General features: G+C 33.3%; 1 protein-coding gene across 1 annotated transcript in view; it reads right to left on the minus strand.

Annotated features, from left to right (window-relative positions):
• The window catches only part of LOC111058550 (RIMS-binding protein 2), a 196,712-nt gene that overhangs the window by 41,282 nt on the left and 128,858 nt on the right, over nt 1-26,572 (minus strand). Inside the window, exons 20-25 of the mRNA XM_039442150.1 lie at nt 25,124-25,288; nt 20,160-20,314; nt 16,522-16,675; nt 7,095-7,290; nt 3,503-3,722; nt 1,692-1,784 (exon numbers count right to left, since the gene is read on the minus strand). Coding sequence (XP_039298084.1) covers nt 1,692-1,784; nt 3,503-3,722; nt 7,095-7,290; nt 16,522-16,675; nt 20,160-20,314; nt 25,124-25,288 — 983 coding nt within the window. The remainder of the gene's footprint in view (nt 1-1,691; nt 1,785-3,502; nt 3,723-7,094; nt 7,291-16,521; nt 16,676-20,159; nt 20,315-25,123; nt 25,289-26,572) is intronic.

Here is a 26,572-nt window from a genome sequence, read left to right on the forward strand (position 1 = left end):
ATTTTGGGGCAATTCAACTCATGCAATACATATATTTAGGATACAAAAGTGGGCAGTTAGAGTGATGGTGGGTGAATTTATTAGAGCAAGTTGTAGAGATTATTTCAAAGAGTTGAAGATTCTCCCACTTCCAGGTGTATATATTTTGGAGGCTCTTTGTTCTATCGATAAGAATAAAGATAGGTTCAATACAGGAGAGTTGTTCCACTCATACAATACCAGATATAGACAAAACCTCAGAGACGACATTCATCGAACCAGTATGTATGAGAGGGGGGTAAAGAGTGCAGGAAATCGGCTTTATAATTCATTGCCAACACGCGTTAAGGCTCTCACAGGTGAAAAGTTTAGAATTAAGGTGAGGGAGGAGTTGTTGCAGGTTTGTCCTTATTCCAGTGAAGAATTCTTTTTGCATTATCAAATGCAAAGATTGACGACTTAGATTATAATTGACAAATCCTTATACCTCTTTCATAGGTGGTCAGTGGGATGAAAAATTAAAATGAAAAAAATCATATATTCGATTTGTGTATTATGGAATGTGAATAAATTGTCCAACACACTTATCTATTCAATTATTATATAGATAATTATTTTCGAATAATTGAGCGTGTCTCGTCTTGACCAATAACAGTTAGTAGAGCTGAACCTTCATTGGTTAACTGAAAAATTAGAAGATTAGAAGAAATTTGAGATACCAGTTTCTGGAGTTGAATTTGCATTATAAATCTTTCAATAAACATGGGGCAGCAGAGTATATAGCATGGTTGACGCCCTACGATTAGCCATGAGCTGCCGACCAATGAAGGTTGAGCTCTACTGTCATTGGCCGAGACAAGACTCGCTCAAGTACCCCAAATATGGTCATGATAATCGTTATTAACCAACCAATAAAGAGAAACTTAGCAACTAACAAAAGTGAATGGATAATTCGCGACTGAATAGATGAAGCGAATAAATAAATAATTAGTGAAAAAACAATGCACATGAATACTGCATAAACACCATTAAATTCCTTTTCACGGTTTTTAAAATGGTATATTCTTCCATTTTGTCTCTTAATATATATTATCCATTTGGTTCTGTTAGTTACCAAGTTTCTCTTCATTGGCTGTTCTTTAACGGTTCTCATGACCATATTTTGGGAATAATTGAGCGTGACTCGTCTCGACCAATAACAGTAACAGTTATTAGAGCCACTTATTGTTATTAATACCAATAACAGTTAGTAGAGCTAAACCTTCATTGGTTAACAGCTAATGGCCAATCGCAGGGCTTCACCCATACTTTATTCCACTGCTCAATGTTCAAGCTCTCAATTCACGAGAGATTGATAACAGTGTAACAACTGAAACTAGTATTCTGAATTGGTTCAATAAACCAGTGAGTTTGACAATATCAACTCGTTTGCATTGAATGTTTTGAATTCCTTGATATATTACCAAATAATTATAATGTTGATACTTTCAGTTCTAATTCGAATGTACCTTCTTGGAGTCATAGTGTCTGTTGCACAAAAGCCGGTTAAAATTTAACCGTGATTAATTACACGAGAACCAATCAGAGAAGGCCTTTTTTATAAGACGACTTCTCTCATTGGTTCTCGTGGAATTAAACACAAGCTTTAACCGGCTCTTGTGCAACCGGCACATAATATTGTAAAAGTAAAAGATATAAGATGAATGAAATACCTGAACTTCCACAACCATATTGTTAGGAACGTAGCCTCTTCTTCCTCGACATTCTCCCCAATAGAATCCATCGGCATCCTTATCTCCATAAACCTGAAATTTCATCATATTATTAGCCTATAATTTTAATTCTTGGGTGGTTTACAATCTTATGTATTTATACGTGATTATAACATATTTATACAACTTTATAGTGAGATTTCTATTTTCACTACTCATTTTTTATATGACTGAAACAGTAGTACCTGAGTCTCTCATTCCTTGATATGCCAAGTGCTTTTTAGATCCTGCAAGAAGTCTTCATTTCTCTTCATTTTTCATTCCTCAGTCTCTCATTTCTTGATATGCCAAGTGCTTTTTATTTTTTGTAAAAAGTCTTAATTTAAACTAATGAAGATTGAAATAGAATTTTTTTAAAAACACTAATTTAAAAATCATCTGAAAACAAGGTTAATCAAATAGGATCCTCAATGAAACCTACTGTGAAATTATATTTGTTATAGAAATAAAAATTCTCACCAACTCTGTATAGTAATTGATAATCTAATTATTTACATAATTAAATTGATGTAGTGTTTTGTTTCAATATGGAAATCAGTGAAGTATTGAAAAGTCTCCCATAACCTCTATTTGGACAATTTATGTTATGAAATTGGGATAAAAAGAAGTTTTGGACTGTAGTTTGTTTTTTTGTCCTTAAGTTGATTGTTGATTGATTATTACGTAATTATAGACAACTCATAGTTGAAGGATGAGGATAATTATTTCAAAAACAGGAAAACGAATAATGTTTTATTAGACCCGTTCACCATGTCTCTTTTTACTGATCTGTTCTCAGCATATCTACTTTCAACCAATAAAAATAAACTTTCTTTGATCATGAGATTCTCAATATTCATGTGTATGATAAACGTATAATTTTTGTGTAGAAATCATGATGTATTGCGTTCTTTATTGGTTGATTTTCACGTCTCCAATATCATTTCTATGTCTTAAAGAAATGAAACATTCTCAATCAGCTCGAGTCCCAAATATTAAGCTGAAGAATCTCAAATAAAATGCCAAAATCCTTTGAAAGGTGATTCAAGATCTATTTATTGTTTATTCTTTATTGATTCATACAATAAGTACATCATCAAAATTATAGGGTGAGAAGAAATAAGATAACCTTGTGCTATTCCTCTCCCAAATTTAGATAAGGTTACACATCGTCCGAAAATGATTAAAAGGTTACACATCTATTGGTGTGAAAAGCTTCTTAAAACTGAATTTTAGAAACTTTTTGGAAATATTTGAAATTTTGAAAATTTTTCACAATTTGATATTGTTTCAAGATTTATAAATATTACGAAAACATGAATGGCTGTAATGTTTCACGGAAATGATATTTCAATTCAATTCAATGTTTATTTGAAAATCCACGATTCACAGTTGATGGAATTTCATATTGATCCTTTATTGATTGATTCATACAATAAGTAAATCATCAAAATTATAGGGAGAGAAAAGTAAGGTCACCTTGTGCTATTCCTTGTGCTATTCATCAAAATGATAGGGAGAGAAAAAATAAGGTAACCTTCTGCTATTCCTTCCCCAAATTTAGATAAGGTTTACACACAGACCGAAGTAGGTTAAGTCTTGCAGATGTTCACTTTACAAAATTTCATATCAATGACTCAAAATTGGAATTGTGTCAACTATATAATTGTACTCATTTCACTTGTTGATTTAAGAATACAAAAATCATAGTTCATCAAAATTCGCATCAAAGATATACGAATAAATTGAGTGAACTGAGTAATGCGACTCACCTTTATAGAGTCACCTTCAGAAAAGGGAAGTTCCTCATCACAGGCGTCAGGATTGGGTGACATTGTGGTGGGGTCATAGTCGAAAAGTGCAGCGAACCATCTTGGTCTTTTCTCCCTGGCATTCTGTGACGGGTTGGGTTGCCCTCCTCTTCCACCTCGGTATCCAGCTTTGTCCAAATGTCTGTTCCTCATTTCTCCTCTATCTGACATACCGTAATCCCTAAACAAAATACAAATGTTATCAATTTCCCTGATGAGCACTTGAGAATCCATTACTCATAGTGAATTCAAATTGAGGTGTAATAAAAACAATATTGTAGGTTCCACGTGATTTATTTGAACCAAACTAAGGTTGTAATGCATCATCATCAGTGGTAAATTCAGATTTTCTTGGGTTCTGAGCAATAGATGGAGTCATTAAATTCTATGTAGATTTATTCATATTAATTATTGTATTAGTCTTACTTTCTGAACCATAGACGATTATCATTATAATCATATAATCATATTGATTATATATCATTATAAGTCCGTTCGGTGTGAATTGAGCCTTACAGGTCTATGGATATAATATACAAGCCATAATTTGTCCTAGCTTCATCCATTCTCGTCAAAAATTGCTGGCTATCGATTTCAAAGAAATAGTGGACTAGTGTAGTAGACCCGTGTTATTTGGAGCTCATTCCTACTCACAGCCTTTGTTGGGGCATTCCTGAGAATAGTTACGTAGACTAACGTAATAACGTAATAGACTAACGTGGTAAAACTGTATAAACTACCCGGAACTCACCCCTACCTCTAGATTCCTAAATTCTATGACTATCCTAGTAGATTCATGAAATAGCCTTATATATATTATGAAACTAGAGTTTTGTAGAATACTAGAAAGATTTTTGAAGATGCATAGCCTACTGATCAATGATAGTTCAGTAGGGAAATTCCTGTGAATTCTTGAAATAGCCTAATTCATTGTGAAACTGAAGTTTTTTTGGGATAAAAGAAAGATTTGTGAAGATTATATATTTTTCGCCCCACTTGGATGTAATGAGCTGGTTTTCGTGCGTCATATGGAGGCCGAAAGTGATTGTTTTCTGACCAGGCCGGTAAAAGTTTTACGGCCCTAGGGCTGTAAAATAACCTTGAAGTCAGTTTCTTGTATTCATATGAAATGGAATCAGTTTATGCTTCTAGAATTGAATAAAGTATTTTGCAATAAGATACTATCATTTTATTTGGATGAATGAAATACAAATGAGATATTATAAACTATTCAAATTCAATTTTCAGAGTATAATAGAATCTAACCTCAAACCTCATAGTACTGCGTTTATCATGAAACATGGTGGATAAACGGAATCAGTTTATGCTTCTAGAATTGAATAAAGTATTCTGCAATAATATACTATCATTCTATTTGGATGAATGAAATACAGATGAGATATTATATTATAAACTATTAAAATTCGATTTTCAGAGTAGGATAAAACTTCTAACCTAAACTTCCGTTGACATTCAGATTGGCCAAATTTCAAGTGTGCTAAAACAGCTGATCAAAAATTTTTCATTATTTGTGTTTATTATTCAATAATTGAATCATTGTTAATAATATCATCTTATTGTCATTTGAAAGAATAAAAAAGTATAAACTCAACCTCCCACATAATTGAACATAATCTTTTAGGCTTTTTAGACAAATAAGAATAAAAAATAAAAATACTTGGACAATTTCCTGATATTCAGATTTGCTAGAGCAATGAGCTTCTACTTCTGCTTTCGGAAGTGCTTAATAAACAATTATTCTCATATTATATATTGTTTATTTTTGTATGTGGCGAAAAATAGCGTTCGCACCACTGGCAAAAATGTTTTTCCGGCTCTCAATCTTTTCTAGTCCTCGGCCTACGGCCTCGGACTTGAAAACTGATTTCAAGCCGGAAAAGTCTCATTTTCGGCCCTAGGTGCGAAATATACTAATACGGTCTCCCATGATAATTATTATTATAGTCAAGTAGGGTCATTCCTAAGAAATCCAGAAGTTTTTTTATTTATTCTGGAGGTGATTTTTCTGTGGAGTTGAAAAAAGATTTGTGTATTGTTATGTCCACTTTATAATGTAATTATTTGATCAACACCGGTGTTGCCATCCTCGACTATAAAGGGCAGAGGCAAGGCAGAGAATCGGCAATGCTGTTCTCTTATCTTTCTCCACTGAAAAGTAGATATTGACCGAAAGTAGTGAGGTCTCGATTTGCTTTTGTCTGTCTGTATATAACGCGATTACGGCCAAACGCATTGATAGAATTCGATGAGATTTGGCAGGAATATTCCTTTTTCAACTGTGCGTCGATGTATACATAAGGAAGGTTTTTTTGAAACTTTGCATTTTAAGGATAATATGAAAGGAAAAGGAATTCCTCTATACTCCGATATCACTATATATATCATCTTCTCTGAAGATAGTGTTAATCAGACTATAGATATTATTCACAATCAATCAGCTGACAAGTGGATTACACAGATGGCTGGTGTGACACAAGAGAAATGCACCGTTTAACAGCGCATGCGCTTTGTATTCAATCGTACTTCATAGCCCCTCTTTCATGAGCTGTCTCATGGTCTCATAGAGACAGCGCGAATTCGAGCGAGACTTCTACACCTCAGAATTTTGCATTCATTCATTCTGCATTCATAAACTGCTACACTAATGTGTATAGGGCATTCCTATTGCTTTCTCTCTTGAATAAATGAGTCTTTCTCAATTTGAGTACTGTAGGCTAATAATAATTATTGTATCTTATAAAATCAAAATTTAGTTGAAAAATGACCAAAAAAATAATTCTGAATAAAATAAATTGGAGATTAATGAAATGTTTATGATGTTGAATATTGTCTACAACTAAAATAGTTGTTGTTTAATTTTTATTTAATTTTGTCTATAGAGATAATTTAATGAAAATTAAAAATAAAAATTAAATAAATAAAAATGATAAGAAATTGATTAATTAAAAATAATTAAATGAACTAAATAATGCTGGAGAAATTATAATAGCTGTGCCCAGTTGAAAATTGTGTGTATATTTTTGGCTTCAAAATTTTCCGAAATAACTCAATTTATTCAAAGTGCAGTGATATTAAGTGCAAAATTTGACTATAATTTGGTATTTTAATCATTCTAAATTCAAAATTTCTAGCTAATATTTATTCTTGGACAGAACTTTGAACTTTAAATCTCCTCAGTAAGAACATAACCTATTTTTTCGGACATTTCAATATTTATCAAAATTTGGGAACATAATGGTTTTGGGCTATGCCTGTTGTTCTATCCCGATCATATTCATATTATTTGTACAACAAAACGAATAAATAAATAAATAATATTTTTGACTGAAAAAAATTATCAAATACTTGAGGAATATTTTCATTAGATGAAGGATCATCACGGAAATGGATGAATAAATCAAATTCAAACGTGAACTGAGTTTGTTAACATTTCAAACAGGTGACATTAGATACTTGTGGATGAGAAAACTGCGTGAGGTCTACTGTTCACAGAACTACTAGTAAGGTGTTAATATAGATGCACACAGCATACCGTTCATCTCTGCGATTCATTGACCGTGAATGCCCATGGTGTGGCTGGGAAGGGTGTCTCTGACCGTGATGTCTGGAGCTGCGATGCTGGGAGTCATACGAAGGCCCATGATCATACCCACGAGGGCCCCCTCTACTGCTCTCCATGTAATCTTCCTCGCTGAAGTTCCCTTCACTGCCGGTATCTTTGGTTATTTCTGAAAATCGACAATTTCCAATGTCAGGAAATAAGAGATGATGGTTTATTCCAGATATCCACACATGCATGTTTAACCATATATGACAATGAGTGATGATGATTAATTCAAGTTATCTACTCATGCATTCAATCAATGAAATTGTTTCAAGATGAATCTTGGTTTTTATTGATCCAATCAGAATTTCAATACTGGGTATATTGAATAAAATCTGGAGTCTAGTAACTGGAGGTGCGTACAGATTTACGTGCCGCGAACATGAGCAATTCACTTTTAATCAGCTGATGCCAAGCTTTTTATATCTGTATCTTACCGTCTCTGTAAAAATACAGATATAGTCAGCTGATTAAAAGTGAATTGCTCATGTTCGCGGCGCGTATATCTGTACGCACCTTTAGAATTATAGTGAACCGCATAAAAATAGTCAATTGGGATAGGAAATTTAAGGCTGTTCAGTACACGTTTTTATCATTTAAATCGGGTAATCTTTCTCAATATAATTGTTAAGATCATAATAAGTGTGAGAAAAAGTGGCAACTGAAATTTTCAAGCGGTCTAATAAGCGAGTTATGGGTTGTTGAAGTGCTAAACTCAGTTTTCTTTCCTATCATAAATCATAAATAATATCAATAATATTATTTCGGTCAATAATATCATAAATATCATAACTATCAACTATCTATAATATCATAAACGGTGTCGACTATATTATTAGAACTTCTCTTAAAAATTCAAAAAATGTATCTTTCCAAACAAAAACATTTTCTCCATATCGTTCATAAATAAAAAAGGAACATTTTTTGTAATTTCGATAACTTGTTTATTTTGGCATTAATCGCGAAAAAACGCATATTAGAACAAAGCCAATTATATACTGAATGTATTAAAAAAACTCAAATGGAAAATTCGAAACCGTTTATGATCTGGGAAGAAAACGGAGTTTTGCACTTCAACAACCCATAACTCGCTTATTAGGCCACTTAAAAATTTCAGTTGCCACTTTTTCTCACTCTTATAATGATCTTAACCATTATATTGGAAAATATTATCCAATTTAAATAAAAATAAAAAGGTGTACCAAACAGCCTTAAAGAGATAAGTATCTCCTCACCCCCCGCGACGTTGCCAATTCGTCAGGTTTTTCATAAAAATATTAATCAAATCTCATCTATAATCAGCCGTGGACAAAGTTTATCAGCTCTTATTGCTAGTTGCATGTATTCTAATCGGGATATTTTCGTGCGGTGACTATAGTCAACTAGTTCTAGCTAGAAGTTTCCGTAAAATTCCCAAGCAAATCAGCTGACAAGATATAAATAAAAATATAAATCCAAGTACCCTTTTGGGTACTTAAATTTATATTTTTATTTATATTCAAAAGAAGCCCTAACGTAAAAAAGACAACTGATAAGATTATACAGCATTTTGTATCGAATCCTAACATTTGTTTAAGAATAACTTGGGATTAGCATATATTGCTAGCTTTTACTCGATCGACCCAATGAATGTAGGTAAACATGATGAGTATAATAATAAAAAGGGTGACCACTTAAAGAGCTTCTCCTCTACATTATATAGTTTATGACTCCAAAAATTACCTCCGTTGGTTCAGAACCCACCAAAAACTGTAGGTTCGGTCATCTCTCGTTATGTTATCACCCACGCACAAGCCTGATTCTCATAAGTGCATCACCCACGGTAAAAATCTCAGTTTCAGTCATCTATTAAAGTAGCCAAAACAAGATATCATGATTTTGATTAATTGTAGGTAATTTAAAAGTTTAACCGATTCTCATTGAGAAATAACATAGCTTTGATCCCACAAATGACAACTACGATTAACCTTTATTGGACTCTGAGATTTGTCACTATTATCGGGAGAATACTGATTGATAACTACAGATTATCAAAAAGGTATGTTTTCAAGATTCTAGCGGAAAATCGCTATTAAACTTATAGGGAAAATAATGTAAATTATAATGAATCATATGGAAAATCTGTAGAGTCATATCCAACTCAATATTTTATTGAAGGAAATTATTATTCATTCATTAAAATATTTATCTATGGAAAGATTTAAGGTAGATTCTCGATAAATCAACCAAACCAGCCAATCAGAGAGCGTCCTGCCCTGTCATGCCGTACAGACTCGTCTTAAAAAAACGCCTCGTTTGTTCCCAGCCTAAATATCTTATATTTTTAATGCATTTCAAATTCCTAATCAAAACTTAATCACATCATCAATCAGCCAAATTTATAAAGGTATGTAACTGCGCTGGATAATAAAAATTCTCGTATTATCTAATCGTATTTTTGCCATCATTTGTGCTTGAAACAATTTCATTTTCATTTAGTCTGTCTGATAATAAACTTGTAAGTTTATTACCACCATTAATTTGAAGCTTATTAAGCTTTAAGTTTATTGAGCTTATTACCATAAAATGACTAATTAGTCGTTTTATGATAAATTTTGGCAGTTACAAGCAGTTAAGTAATGTTAAAATGAATATTCATATTATAAAATACATAAAATAACATCAATATAAATCTTGAAAAGTTTGATTAATACAAATGAATCATGCAATTATAATACAATATGAATGAATTGAATGATAAATGAGATTAAACATGAGGGCATGAGCAATGATTCGATTCATAACACGAAGTACTAGAGTACAAATCATCATAATACTTATGAAAATAGAAAACCTCAACCGTAAAGAGGAAATTTCTTAATGAATCCAAAGCGGTGTATTATTTGTGGATAAATGCCAAAGATCGTGGACTTGAAGGTGAGTGACATATCTTGGAGTAAAGTTACGTTTGTAAAGATTATAATAGAGGCTCGAATATAGTAATAATATAGCTATTTTGTGCCGGTTTTGAGCTCGTGAGATCAGGGAGATTTCTTCATGTAGGAAAGATATAAAAAGGTAGGATACAGAGGTTTGGCTATAGCCTAGTAATATCCATCTTCAATATTATTTTGTGCCGGTTTTAGCTCATGAAATTGGTGAGATTCCTCCCTGTTGGAAGGATATAAAAGGATATCTCACTCTAGTTTCTGGTATTTTCCTTTGGTCATGTCACATACGATGTATTGGAGAAAGATGTAATCAGACAAGAGCCCGCAGCGTTTCATTAAGAACTTCTAACCGACACTTTGCAACTGTTCCTCTCACTTGTAAACAATCAAACGATTCAAACAATTCATCTCTACTTATAACATTCTTTTGTGAATGAAACAACCTTTCTCAACTACAGAAATGATCACAGCACGTTGATATGTTCTGCGGTGAAATTTTCAAGCGGACTCAACATCGTCAACTGAGTAAATTCGGGGTTATATTCACAAAATATGATTGGATCAGTTCCAGTTTCAGTTTCAGTTTTAGAATCAGTGTGACTGAATACTCAGATGTCATAATAAGGTGAAACTAACTAGATGTCCTGAAAGTGCTATTTGAATCGATTCAGCCGTTTTTAAGGAATATTAATTTGTCTTATTGAACTATAGTGAGGTCCACGTTATAATGGCAGTGGAGAAAAACGTTGCCGATCCTCTGTCTTGTCAATACCTTTTATAGACGGTAGCTGATACAGGTTTATTGATGCAATATTAACGGTTAATTCTCGTTTAAAATAATCAATTATATTTTATTAAGCAAGAAATTATATTTTTCAATAATTTCATAATGAATTTTCATTATTAAGATGAAATATTTTGTTAATTAGTTATTAATTCTACATTGTTAAAATACGATCTGGCAACAGAGCAAAGCGTGAAAGAGATAGCGCTATCCGCTTTGTTGAATGATAGACAAGGATAGCAATACCATTGCTAATCAAACACTGCTATTATAACGTGGACCTCACCATATGTACTGTTCCTGTATCATGTATAGCTTTTTATGTGTCTATATGTGATATATTTAATTATTCATTTATTGGAAATACATAAATTAGTACCATTACTAATTAGTAGTACCATTACTACTTAATAGTAGTTTTAACTATTAAGACTTGGACATCAGAAAGTATTTATTTTATTATGTATCATGTATTATATACTCATCGTATTCTGTATTGTATTGTATACCGGTCACGTGGAGATATTGAGAATAAAAATTCAAATTCAAATTCACGAGGAGTTCTTGTTATTATCGAGGAATATTGATGTTATTGTTAGGGGAATTAAGTATCAGGATGTAATACATTTCTCAGGGTCAAGCTCAGAAACCTTGTTATAAACACTGCTTTCTCGGAGTAAGAAAGGGGGAATAATAATTGATTATTATCCTTCTCAGAAGGCTTGCACAGAAAACCAGGAATAATAAAATAATAGTTGATGACTACAGGTGTATGGCGGGTTGTATAAATTATTGATTCAGTATTCTTTATTGATTCATACAAGTAAATTATGAAAAATGATAGGGAGAGAAAAAATAACGTAACCTTGTGCTATTCCTCGCCCAAATTTAAGGTTACACATAGTCCGAAATAGTTTAAGTCTTGTAGTTGTTCACTTTTTTTTCTATTAAGATGCTTCAAAACCTTACACAGAATAAAAATTTCACATTATTATCACTAATTACGCCCGCTCCACCCCACCAGCCAAGCGCAAAGCATGATATGAGTAATACAAGATAATAGGGAATGCCTTGCCTATAGGAGTATGGCGGGTTGCCTAACTTACGCCCGCTATAGAGTTTATTACATAATCAATTTTATTGTGGTTCTCTAACCACAACATTATGTGATTACATTATTTGGAATTTTTTGTTGATTTAGGTGTGAGCCAAACCTAGAAGGTTCTGCCTCAAATATTTACCCTTTGGACTTTTCAATTTACTGTTTCTTATCACCATTTGTAAATACATAACAAAGTTCACTAGCTGAAAATCAAAATCCAAAAAGCTTCAAAATTATAAACTAATAATCCATGTTGAAAGTCCCAAAGTCGAATTCTACTACCTTCAAAGATGTTTCCTCTTTCTTGGCTGCAGACATTTCCTCTACACTGCAAACATTCGAGACACCAGGGCACGTAAGTTCATCTATGCAGATGACATTGCTCTTATAGCCCAGGGACCAACATATGAATTGTTGGAGAGAGAACTGAACAAGGACCTGAGTGTTCTGAGGAAGTATTTTTCTGACTGGAAACTTAGACCAAATCCAGCTAAGACACTGAGCACGGCATTCCATCTTAATAACAGAGAAGCTAATCGTCAACTCAATCTTGTCTTCTGTGAGGAGAGAGTAAATCACTGTGAGGCCCCTCGCTAGTTGGGAGTGAAGCTGGATAGAACTCTAACCTTTCGACAGCATCTTGAGAGTCTCAAGAACAAACTGAAGACTAGGAACAACATTATAAGTAAGTTGGCTGGTACAAGCTGGGAATGCAGTGTGAAGGCTCTGAAAACATCTAGCCTGGCACTAGTATATAGTGCAGCAGAATACTGTACATCAGTATGGGAGCACAGCACTCATACTAAGAAAATAGACATCACCCTGAATGAGACGATAAGGAAAATAAGTGGTACCATAAGACCCACTGAAACTGAGTGGTTGCCTGTCCTATGCAACATTGTTCCACCAGCATTGAGAAGAAAAGAAAGGATTTATCAGTTGATGAACCGCTTATCCTCCAGACAAGAGCTGCCACTAATGAATGATATGCTGAATCCTACCCTTGAAAAGATTGAGGTCTAGGCATTATCTCCGACTGGCAGAAGTTGAGAGACAAGATATTATAGAATTTTGGCGGCAGGAATGGTTTCAGGTCAACATTAAGAATAAGACGTTGGTGGAAGACCCATCTGTGCCTTTGCCTGGAATGGACTTGAAGAGGAAACTTTGGTGCAGGTTGAATCTGCAGGCAGGTGTGCTCAAGCACAGACTACTTGGGGCATAGCCACTGACCCCCAGTGCTCCTGAGGAGATGTGCAGACGATGCAGCACTTGGTGGAAGACTGCCCACTGTATTCCTATGAAGGGGGACTCGGGGGTATTCACCTGGCGGATGAGCGTGTCATGTCATGGCTGGAGGGGACTGTGGGAGAGCTTGACATTTGACCTACCAAAAATGAAGAAAGCCCGACGAGCCATATTCTATGTTGAATATTATAAACCCTATATGTACGTTTGATTAATTAGTTTGTCTATATGTTGTTGTTTGTGTGTTTTATTAATGAACTGGGCCTGAAAAAAGCATAAGCATATATTTCTTGGTTCAAATCTCTACAATAATCTACCAGATGAAATCAGAAATGATAATAATTACAGGCGATCCATTCATGAAACAAAGAGTTGGCTATGGCTTCATTCACATATAGAATTGGAACATTTATTTTTTCATGGTTGTGGACTGACATGATTTCTCATCAAAATAATTCACAGCTGCTGGAATAAAATGTTTCCCTTCTCTCCCATTCTCTAGAGCAAAAACCTCATGACCTCCAACATACGAGTATTATTGTGTACTTCCTGTTTTTCTTTACCATCTTTAGGGAGGTTTGATCTTTAATTGATAACTATAAGAGATATTCAGTTATATTAAATACATGTTCTATGTCTATGTTTAAAGAAAATATGTTTGTGTGAATGTGTGTTTTTTCTAAAAGTTCTACACATGCAACGTAATGGATCAGAAATAATGGATTCATTTCGCGATAAGGTGGGCTGTCCACTAGAACTGTTTCGTCAGAACTAGCATCGGCCGAAAACTACCGAACTCGTCCGAACGATCCCCCAACAAAAAAGAATAGATGCTCGTCCATTGCAACAGGTTCATACGGCCGTGCACGGCTGATCAATTTTTCGATCCGAATTGAATGGGATTTTCCGGCTCTATCCGGCCGAACTATCTAGTCGCGCTGAGACAACAAAGTGTTCCTAACCTAAAATTGTTTCACAGTCTTCTTTGTTTTTTGATGTTGTTCTGTTTTATAAAGTTGTAACTATGTATAATGGAAAGTTGATAATTCTGGTTCAAGAGCATGTTCCATTGTGAGATATGCGAGGCAAAAGATATCATCGTCATGATGTTCAAAGGAATCTGTGGACAAAGATTGCTGCACAAATAGGATCTAAAAGTATTGTAATGAATAACTAATTTAGTGGATATTTGTTAATTCGATTTTCAAAATCTTAATATAATAATTGTTTATGGCAAATTTTGGTGGTTATGATAGTAGTTAATTCAATAATTGCCAACCAGCCAATTACTGAACTAGACTGACGTAAACGGTTCCAATGGATGACCATATTCGGCCGAATTAACGGCCGGCAGATTCGTCCGATCCAACGGCCGAATGGATCGGTTGAATACGGTTCCAGTGGACGGTTACCCTTATTCATTGGAAGTGAACAGTTCTATCTTTTCTTGTTTGATTATTTCATGTGTCAGTTATGAATTATTCCATGTCAATGCGAACTCCTGAAATATGTAGCTTTAAAAATTACGTACCATGTTCAATTTCACTAATACATTTGAATTCGACTGACTGATTGATAATGAAGCCGATTTAATAATATTTGAGGAGTATTTTGTCCTTAATTTTTGGTGCATTCTAGAATACTTGATCGGCTACTTCCAAGCTTCCATTTTTAACTCAATTTTCTCACGATTCTTCAGAACTTGAGTATTAAATCTGGTTCTAAATTAAAGCTTTCAAACAGCTGTATAATCCATGTACAGTGGTATTTTGTCAGATGCAACAGGAACCAGTTATAGGACATAACGTATCAAGAAAAATAATGCAAATTGAAAACTTGAAAAAAGTTACAATACTTTTCCAATTAGAAGTAACTTGTGTACTATTCATAGGGAAAACATCTCCAATTTTAATGAATAATTTCCTTTACTAAAATACTGAACAGTTTCTACGAACGGCGATTAATAGTGCGTGAGATATTTCGAGAAAACTGAAAGAGGAACCAAAATTCTATACCAATATGGCTGTTCCATGAAGTTAAAAATAATGAATAGAATAAATAGAGAATTTTATACGTTTCGGATTCAATCTTTTTCAATATCAATTCTGATAATACGTGTGAATTTATCACTTCCAGTTTCATGAACATTTCTTGAATGGCTCTAGAAGTGAATCATTATCATTTGCATTTCCTTTTTAATTCTGTTAGTATTTAATAATTTCAAATTTAGTATTAGACTCCCACCAGCGAGCAAGTTATACTTTTGCTCGTGGTAATTTCCGTTTTTCATTTTTTTGAATAGTTAATATTAATTCGTATTATAAACTATATCATGTATATTGTATAGTGTATACACACATGTATATTGTGTGGAAATGAAAAAGTGATTCGATTATGACAGGATTCCCTTTCTCCAATTAAAGATTCAGTGATTTGAATTTTAAATATTTCCAATTGAGAAATTTGTTACTATAAGAGATCACTGTTGAAGATGAACGAGGACTTACATTACGTTGAATCCCCTCCATAGTTTCTTCATAACTATTATAATTTTTCATATTCATGTATATTGTGTGAAAAAGAAAAAATTGATTTGATTATGACAGGATTCCTTCTCTTCAATTAAATATTCAGTGATTTGAATTTTAAATATTTCTAATTGAGAAATTTGGTACTATAAGTGATCACTGTTGAAGATGAACGAGGGTTCGAAATACTTTTAGTCCCTCCATCATGAGTTTCTTTACAATTATTATAATGGAAACTCAGGAAGTGAAGTGCAAATTTTTAGTGGGAAAACACGAAGAACCCGATATATAACCTATAAACTTGAGTGTAAATAGGAAATGACATTGAGTAATACGGCAAGGTAGAACAGCCAAAAGGATCTCTCTGCCGATAAAAGCCATTTGAATGAATATAATAAATAATAGATCTAAATTTCAAATTTGAGAAAATATTAATATTATTATTTTAAATCTGGTTCCAGCTTCCTCGTTTTTTGATCGATTATGGTAGGATAAATGAATCTCCCCATTTTTCAATGAAAATTTCCCAAAGCAACTTTCCATCACTCTCCAGTCTCAGACAAATAGAGTTATTTGGTTGGCATGACATTCAATGTACCACACTGTAAACTTTCCACAATAAATCATAAAAAGCTCAAATATTAATAGACGATAAATCGTGAAACTTTGGCAGGAGTGTTTTGGACATACCCAAACATTGTGAGTTTTTCAGTGAAAAAGATTTTCATAAGCAATGTTTCATGTAAGAATATAATAAAAGTACCAATAGCAGGTATACTCATGTGGTTTGATGGGTAGATCTCCTTGTCGCTGAGGTTTTCTTCTGTCTCAATGATCACTTGTCCGGTGCGTTGATGGTGCGATGATCTCATATGTGACGGAACAAACGAGCCGTATCTCATACGCCTATCCTCTTCCTGAGGAACATTCAAAAATAGATTTTATTAATGCCCATTAGCTGAGAAATAAATGTATAAATAAATGTTGTGTACAGGACATATATTGGGTTGATTTAAAGAGCTAACAATTGCTGATATTCCAATTCCTATAATTCTAGTTCTAGCTATTGCCAAAATTTGGTTAAATAATCATATTATAAAATAATCATAGATTGATAGATACAATGGCCCATATGAATAAAACCAGAGCAAATGCTCATGAGCAAGAGCATGGAGCATATTAAGGTTTTGCTCATGAGCAAAAGGTAGAAGCAAAAGCATTTGCTCATTTTTATATGAATAAGCTTTACCTTATGCTCCTGAACTCTGGAGCAAATGCTCACGTATTTTAAAGATTTTTAATCAGCTGATTCGCTTTTGTAGCCTTACTTTGTTTTTATAGCTCACGGAAGCGCTAAATATGCAAGTAGAGGGCACCGCTTGAGTTTGCGTCGTTTGCTCTGTTTTCTATTTATGAATAAATAGAAAGGTTTTAGGTTAGTTGAGTTTAGAATTTTGAAATAATAGCGTGAAAAAATGTCATCTCTATAATAATCTTCAGCATATTCTTATAATATCAATAGCCTTCTTATAATCGTCAACACTCTCATCTTCTTAAATGCCTATTTCCTATTTTGTGATGGCTATCTCTATATCAGGTATCTTTTGTATTTATTCTTTTGTAGGGATAATGGTGATGTATCATGATTGAATCTAAAAAGAGTTTTATAGTTCTCAACTATTGGTTGTGATCGTATCTGGTATATTTCCCTCTTCCTCATACGAATTAGTGATGCCATTTTACTATGAGCAAAAGGTGATAAGCTGCTCTAGACTAGACTCACCTTTTTCGAAGCATTTGCTTCAAAAGTTGATCAAATGCTCTAGTTTATTCATACAGTTTTGAGTATAAGCTTTTACTATTTTTTTGATGAAGATGACCAAAAGGTTTTGCTCACGTTTATTCATAGAAAATGAAGCAAATGCTCCATATTGTAGAAGTATAAGCAAATATTCAACTTTATTCATATGGCCCAATATCATTCTCATCTATGAATGATTGGGAAAGTGACAACAGGCTTAAATCCCACAACTGTTCCTTCCCCAAATTTTGATAGAAATTGACCAAAAATAGGTTATGTTTATCACTTCATAGGCTAAGTTTTGTCTAATTTTGAGTCCAAAATATATATAAACTGGGAATTTAGAATTTAGATGAGTTGAAAACCAAATTGAATAGATTATTCCAATTAATCATCACTGATGACTGGAAAATACAAATTTGGTGTTTCCATAGTTCAAGTTTCCGTGAAATTTCTATAAAATATTCAGTTGAAGATATTATGTTTATATTATACTAAAGCTGCGTTCAGACTTATGCGCCAAGGATCACGCTTATTTCGCTTTTCATCAGCTGATACTATGTTTATTATACAGAGTGAGTCATATGTATGGGAACCCTTCAATAATTTGGAGACTGTTGTAGATATAATACTGTAACTTCCAGGATAAGTTATTGGTCAAATACTCTACCTTTTGACGTACAACTGGATTCCAATCCCTCATAAGGGGGTGACTTAGGGGTTGTAACTCGAATATCTGAATGTAGACACTCATAGTGTGTTACAATCATTTTAAAGGTGTTTCTAATACAGGGAAGATGGCATCAATAAAAATGTTCTATGATACGTGTATCCAAAATACAATGAAGTTTCAGCTTTTAAGGAAATGAGGGGTTGTAACTCGAATATTTTAAATGTTAACAGGCATTGTGTGATACATGATTTTAAAGGCCTTTTCAAAACGAGGAAGATGACATCGAAAAAACTGTTCTATGATTCTTTTTTCCAAAATGGCGGCTGATTGAACTTCATCAATTATTTCTTTAGAAACTAAAACTTCAATCAACCGCCATTTTAGATAAACGTATGTCTTTATTGATTATGTTTGATTGATGATGTTTATTAGATAAACATTTTTATTAATGTCATCTTTATTGTTTCAAAAATGCCTTCAAAATGATGTACCAAACAATGGGTGTTTACATTCGAAATGTTCATCATTTCCTTAAAAACTAAAACTTCATTCAGTCGTCATTTTGGATACAAGTATCATAGTACATGAAAAGAAAGAAAAATAAAAATCTCAGTACCCTTTTTGAATTATTATTTTATCACAAAATGTTTCAACATTGATGCCATTTTCAAGTGCAAAAAAATGAAAATGGCATCATTTGGTGAAAATGGTAATGTTGAAGCATGTTATGATAAAATGATTCAAAAAGGGTACTGAGATTTTTATTTTTCTTTCTATTCATATTACAAGTAGCCCTATACAGAAAAGAGATCATAGAACATTTTTATCGATGTCATCTTTCTTGTTTTAAAAAGGCCTTTGAAATGGTATACCACACAATGTGAGTTTACATTTAAAATATTCGAGTTACAACCCCTAAGTCACTCTCTTATGAGGGGTTAAAATCCAGTTGTATGTCAAAAGGTAGAGTATTCGACCAATAACTTCTCCTGAAAGTTACAGTATCACATATCTACAACAGTCTCCAATTTATTGAAGGGTTCCCATATATATGACTCACACTGTATATGTATACTATGGTTACTTAATAAATACAGATATTGTTGACGCCGTTTGAATATTTTGGAGTTTGGCGCTTGTAGTTAGCTTCAATCTCCCCCGTCTATTGGCACACTCTAGTGTGTAATTGTTTGTTTTGTAGTTTTCAAGTTCAGTTGGTTCGCATAGCTGCCTCCGTTGACAGGACAGTTCGACTCGTTCGTTGATTTGTTTGTATTTCTATTGGAAATTAATTATTGTAATTTTGTGTCTCCGATCGAAGGGAGTGATAATTTGTTTTAAAGTACATGTGAGAATAAGAGTATTTTTTATATTGAAAGTGGTAGTGAATTGATAGTAAAATTGAGAAGCAGAATCCCATTCATGATTCAACAACTCTCTGCAGTACCTGGCTACATCATAAATCATCAGAGGTCAAGTGATTTATTTACATTTCTCTATTCCTTAATTCTTTCCTTTACCTTTTTACCACCCAAAACTATAGGTAAAAATCACTCTGACTTACAGTGTAGATCATCAGCCGGAGTAAGTTTTAATAACAGAGATTTTCATTGCATCATGAATGGATTCATTAGTCTTTTTCGGCCAGAATATATTAATTATTAAATCGAATAAAATTACAGTCCACTTGATAAGAAATTTGTATAACTAGATATAATAAGCTCAACATCAGCTGATGGAAAGTGACATGTACTATGCTTATTATATCTGTATCTTACTGCTGCTTAACAAAATAATACAGATTTGATAAACTGAACATTAGCTGATGTAAAGTTGAATGAGGGTGTTTGTGGCGCAAAAGAGCACATGCATCTTTATGAAGTATTAATAACAATTTATTGAGAGAGAATTAGAATGTTCTAATCACCTTATTACTGCTTGAATGTTTTCCTTTGAGAACATTCGAAGGAATCGGAGTTGGAAGACTGTCCGATGATTGGTTATCTCTGGATTTCGTGCGAACAGTAACGTGCTTCGGGTTCAGACTGAGAAGTTTGTTTATATCGATGAGAGCGTGATCACCTGGGCAGAAATAAAATAAATAATGAGAACTAGAGAAATCAGACACGCCATTCAAGCAACATCTTAAAAATGAAAATTTAACTGATTAACTACTATTTATGATTTGTTTCCATCAATCTATACTATCTGATTATGACTGACATCATTCAATGAGAAGTTGGCACACATGAACTCTATTTTTTGATAGTTTATACGATTTATTAATCTTCAAAGACAAGAAATAATGAGAGCTAGAGAAATGGTAAATGCCATTCAAGAAACATTATAGAAATAAATATTCAACAAATTAATTCCTATTTATGATTTGTTTTTATCGATCAATATTATTTGATTATGACTAACATTATCCAATGAGAAGTTTGCACACATAATTGAACTCTATTTTTTGATCATTTATACGATTTATTAATCTTCAAATTTCTCTAAGGCTAGTTTCACACTCATTCGGTTCGTTTCGTTTTCGGCAAATTCCGATAAGTGTGAAACGGTAATTCGGTTTGAATTCGGTACCGAATAGAAACCGCATAGAACCGAACGCCCACTTGACTCTAATAAATTCCATCAGGTTTCAATTCGTTGCTAGCGAGAGGCTACTTTCACAAACTTTCGGTTCGGTTCGTTTTCGGCAAATTCCGATAAGTGTGAAACGATGATTCGGTTTGAATTCGGTACCGAATAGCAACCGCATAGCACCGAACGCCCCCTCGACACGAATAGGTTTCATCATATTCGAATTCGTTGCTAGGGAAACAGGAAAAAACAAAGTCTTTTACACACGCTTGCCTCCTTTGTTTTTATTTTAACCTGATATCGTGATTATCCATTTTTTTTCAAAATTTTCCAAGTCAAAATCATTTGGTCAATTCATTTCTGTTACTTCACAGGAACATTTTTTTCTCAATGAATAGTTTGCTAAAAAAATATGAAAGTTATAAATTAAAACTCAGGGAGAATTTATATTTATTTATTTTTTTAATTTTTCCACGAATATTACATTATTCCATCAATGATGAGAAGAGATGAAGTTTATATACCATGTGTCAAAACAAGGAACAAATTTTCAATTGAAAAAAAATCTCTCTGAACATCCAAAATTAACATCATCAAAAAGAAACTATTCAAATAATTCACAATTTTTAATCAACTTTAAAATTTTGTTGTTCATGAAATAACATCTTACAATTTAACACCAGCTGTTATATTTAAATATACCAGCATGAACTGTGAAAATCCAAACACACATGTGTTTGAGAAGAAAATAAGAAAATACATATTTAGAACCGTACGAATTAAAACCTGACATGTATGCAAGCCTCATTCGTTTTCGGTAACGAATCGAACCGAACCGAATGAAACCGAATGCGTGTGAAGCTTGCCTAACAGAAATTATGGAGGTGACTCTGTATCTGAAGGAATAGCTGACCGATCACTGAAGATGACTTCTGTTCGGACCAAGACTTTTCCAAAGAAGTCACTATTATTGAACACTCTGCACTGCCACAAACATTGTGCTCCGTGCATTTTTTGAGTTCATCAAGAATTTCCAGTATTGAAAAAAATCTAGCTAATTTTAATCAAAAATACAAAAAGAAACTGATACAAACTCTACAGAAACTGAAGAACTTAGTCACATTGCAATAATCTACTATGAACAGTACTCTCAACAACTGTAGTAAGTTTTTTATGATCAATATTCAAATTTACGACGCATTTCTATAACCCGGTTGCTCTCTATACATATTCTCTCAAATATTAATCGAATCATGCAATGTTTTTGAATAAAATTGCCAAATCTGGTAACTGAACAGTTTTTATCTATTTCCACCCGCTCACATTTTCTCTGTCTCGTTTACAAAAGACGATTCTGTTGTAAATTTAAAAAAAATTAAAATTATTTTGAGAGAATAAAAATTCTCTCAATCGGTAGGACCCAACAACTGTTAAAATCTTCTTCAACTCACTCACACTATCTCTGTTTATTCTTCAACAGACGATTCAAATCTTTTTCTTGAACATTAGCTCGAAAACTGTTACAATCTTTTTTCACTTGCTCACATTATTTCTGTTCCGGTTTCAATAGACGATGGAAAATTTACTTTCGATCAGCTGCTACTCAAAGGATGAATATTAATCCTTTTTCAAGGGGTTTCAGTGAGATTTCAGAGGTGAGACCCGTACCAAAAGAGAGTGCTTGTATTACGAACCTACTATACAACAAACTCAATTAAGGAACGTCAGCGAGTTATCCTAGTGATGAGACCTGTTCGAAGAGAATTTTTTAATCACGATGCTACTGTAATCTATCAAATTTGTTGAAGCCGTTTTCGAGTTCCATCGGACATATAAACAGACGTACTGATATACAAACATACATAAATTTCCTGCTTGATATAATAGGATGACTGCCTCTACTTTTCATAGAGAGCGAAGTTAGGCGCAGTCAGCTCTCTCTTACACTCAACTCTGTGTTACATGATAACAATTCAAAAAAAGTACAAATTAATAATTTTAAGACAAGAGAATGATCCAAATCAGAAAGAAGAAGATAAACAATATCACAGAGAAAAGAAATCTTAAGAAGATATCCCATGGCATATGTCATTTATGTTCCAAGTTTCAAGCCGTTTCTTGTTAACTCAAGCCGATTACTGCTGATTATTGTCATAGCTACCTCTAATACAAGGTCCCGGCCTACGATATTGCAACGTCGTAGTGTGGTAGGCCTAAAATCTAATACATGATTGGTGGAAAAGATTTTTTAAAATACCAGCTGATCTTATTCACCAAACATGTATTAGATTCTAGACCTACCACACTGCGACGTTGCAATACCGAAGGCCGGGGCCTTGTATTAGAGGTGGCTATGCTATTGTCTATTATTACTGGGGTGAGAGTGTAAAAACGGCACAATATGAGATCCAGCATCACATAGCTTCACGAAAAACAACTACTAGGATTATCGGATTGAGTTATGGCTGTTCGGTATACATTTTTATTTTTATTTAAATTGGATAATCTTTTTCAATATAATTGTTAAGATCAATAAAAGAGTGAGAAAAAGTGGCAACTGAAATTTTTATGTGGTCTAATAAGCGAGCTATGGGTTGTTCAAGTTTTGTTGAACTCCGTTTTCTTTCCAGATCATAAACGGTTTCGAATTTTCCATTAGAGTTTTTTTTTAATACATTTAGTATATCATTTGCTTTGTTCTAATATGCGTTTTTTCGCAATTTATGCCAAAATAAACAAGTTATAGACTTTTACAAAAATGAGACTTTTTTATTAATGAACAATGTGGGGAATAAAATGTTTTAGTTTGGAAAGAAACATTTTTTTGAATTTTCTATAGAAGTTCTGTTAATATAGTCGAAACCGTTTATGATCTGGAAAGAGAACGGAGTGTAGCCCTTCAACAACCCATAACTCGTTTATTGAACCACTTAAAAATTTCAGTTGCCACTTTTTCTCACTCTTATAATGATCTTAACAATTATATTGAAAAAGATTATCCAATTTAGATAATAAAAAAGTGTACCGAACATTGTAATTTGAAGCATGAAAGCCTCATACCATGAGATAACTTCTTATGCTATATTTTTTACTTTCCTTGCCCTATTACCATAGGTAAGGAAAGTATTGCTTTCCCAAAAAAATTAAGGTACCCTAATTTCATGTTTTCTATACGTTTCAAGGTCCCCTGAGTCCAAAAACATGATTTTTGGGTGTTGGTCTGTGTGTGTATGGGTGTGTGTGTGTGTGTATAAGTGTGTGTATGTCTGTGAACACGACAACTCCATTCCTAATTAACCGATTGACTTGACATTTTAAACTTTAGGTCCTTATACCATGAGGATCCGACAATAAGAAATTCAATAAAATTCAATTCAAGATGGCGGAAAAAATGGCGGATAATTACTAAAAAACCATGTTTTTCACGTTTTTCTCGAAAACGGCTCTAACGATTTTCTTCAAATTTATACCATGGATAGCTATTCATAAGCCCTATGAACTGACATGAGTCTCATTTCTGGAAAAATTGCAGGAGCTCCGTAATATTCTTGAGAAAAATGGCGGATAATTACTAAAAAACCATGTTTTTCACGGTTTTCTCGAAAACGTCTCTAACGATTTTCTTCAAATTTATACCATAGATAGCTATTTATAAGCCCTATCAACTGACATAAGTCTCATTTCTGGGAAAATTGCAGGAGCTCCATAATATTCCTGAGAAGAATGAATTTTGTTAAATTTCTATCACGATTTTCTCGAAAAAGACTTGACCGATTTTTTTCAAATTCATACCCTGTATAGTTATATATCAGCTCTATTTACTGGAATGAGTCTCCTCCCTGAGAAACTAACAGGGGGTCCACCCCATCCCTAAGAAATTTACTTTGTAACCTCTTTCTCGTGCGTGAGGTAGGTAGGTAGAGCAGTTTATTCAAAAGAACACATGTCGATATTTTATTTGTCGAACAGCTGTCTGTTTTGACAACTTTCAAAAAATCCTGAAATTTCATAATTCAAACAAAGGAAAATGTACTCTGAACACAATAACAATAGTATAATCGTAGTTATTTAGCCGCCAATCGGCATAATGTTATTCCCCTAAATTATCCTCGTTTAAGAATGAGGCTTATAGATCAATGAGCAAGGAAAAGTTGTGTGAGTGTACCACACCAGATTTTTTTATCATAATATCTACTTTCATAATAGCATGACGGACGCATTCAAGGATCCAATGTTTCAAAGAACCTCACACGTCAACCGAAGCTTAATGTGTAAGAAGAGGAAGATGATTGAGTTTACCTGTAGGGCTGTCAACATCGGTGACTTTTTTGCCATCCGCATAAACGGCATAGCCAGTGACCAATGCGGGGTTAGCGGGGCTGGAAGCGGGCTGCCACGTGACTAGCAGAGTCCCATCTTGTGGACCTGGCTCTACTTGAATATCAACAGGTGGTTCTGGTAATCCTGAAGGCAATCAATTTACAATCATTCATTCCGATCAGACATGAATTTTTCTCAGAGTGTTGTTTTTACTGTACCATTGTAGTTCTACATAGCTAAAAATAGAACTAGGGTTCTAGGATAGTTCTAGAACTACTGTATCTAGAACTAGGATGCGCAAAGCGGATGGTTGTTTACTCTCCCTTAAAGGGGCTTCTACAATAATTGTTGAAATGAAATGGAAATTATTAAGTAACCTTTTGGAATGTATTGAAGAGTTAATGGGCTATTATAATATTTTTAGAATTAAATGGAAACTATTAAGTACCCTTCTGGAATGTATTGAAGGGTTAATGGGCTACTACAATATTTTTAGAATGAAATGGAAATTATTAAGTACTCTTTTGGAATGTATTGAAGTTATGAATTGATGAAACATTTCAAAATTGTACTTGAGATTATCTATTTCGTTGTAAAGATATAATAGAATTCAAAAACTATGTATACGGTAATTAAGTTTGTAGCGTGAATGTTGATGTTGTGGAACTTTTCCATAATTGAATAGACTTAAAACGTTGTCAAAAATCCACTTTAATTGAATAAAAATTAATATTTTACAGGAGCATGCTTTCGTGAGTGATGATGTGTGAGCACACACGAAAGCATGCTCCTGTAAAATATTAATTTTTATTCAATTAAAGTGGATTTTTGACAACTTTTTAAGTCTATTCAATTATGTATACGGTACTTGAAATAAATAGAATATTATAAACATAAGCATGATCAATATTTTCTGTGATAAAATTAATTTTCATCACCGCAAATATATTCATGTGAAATAGTTTTTGTGTAGTTGAGAAGTTGATATTGTGGCAATTATTCATATTAAATGAAAAATACTAAGAAATTGTCAAAAACCACAGATTTATTGATACTTAGAAAGACCGGTTTCGGTTATTACACAATTGTCAATCTCTGATAAACTCTTTTTTATTAGAATGAGTTTATCAGAGATTGACAATGGTTTTACAACCGAAACCGGTCTTTCTAAGTATCAATAAATCTGTAATTTTTGACAATTTCTAAGTCTTTTTCATTCAACATGTGAAATAGCTTATGAAATAAACCTTCTCCTATCTTATGTTTGTCCTATCATATAAAACTGTTATGCCTAGATCACACTCTTGCCGAGTCACTTGCCGCAAGCACGGAATGGTTGACGAGAGTGTGGATGAAATATATTTGTGAATACTCAGCTCTTCACTCGCATCAGCTCGACAAAATAACAGCGAAAGCAAGTGAGGGCGA

The sequence above is a fragment of the Nilaparvata lugens genome, chromosome X (assembly GCF_014356525.2).
Source record: "Nilaparvata lugens isolate BPH chromosome X, ASM1435652v1, whole genome shotgun sequence".
Classification (NCBI taxonomy): domain Eukaryota; kingdom Metazoa; phylum Arthropoda; class Insecta; order Hemiptera; family Delphacidae; genus Nilaparvata; species Nilaparvata lugens.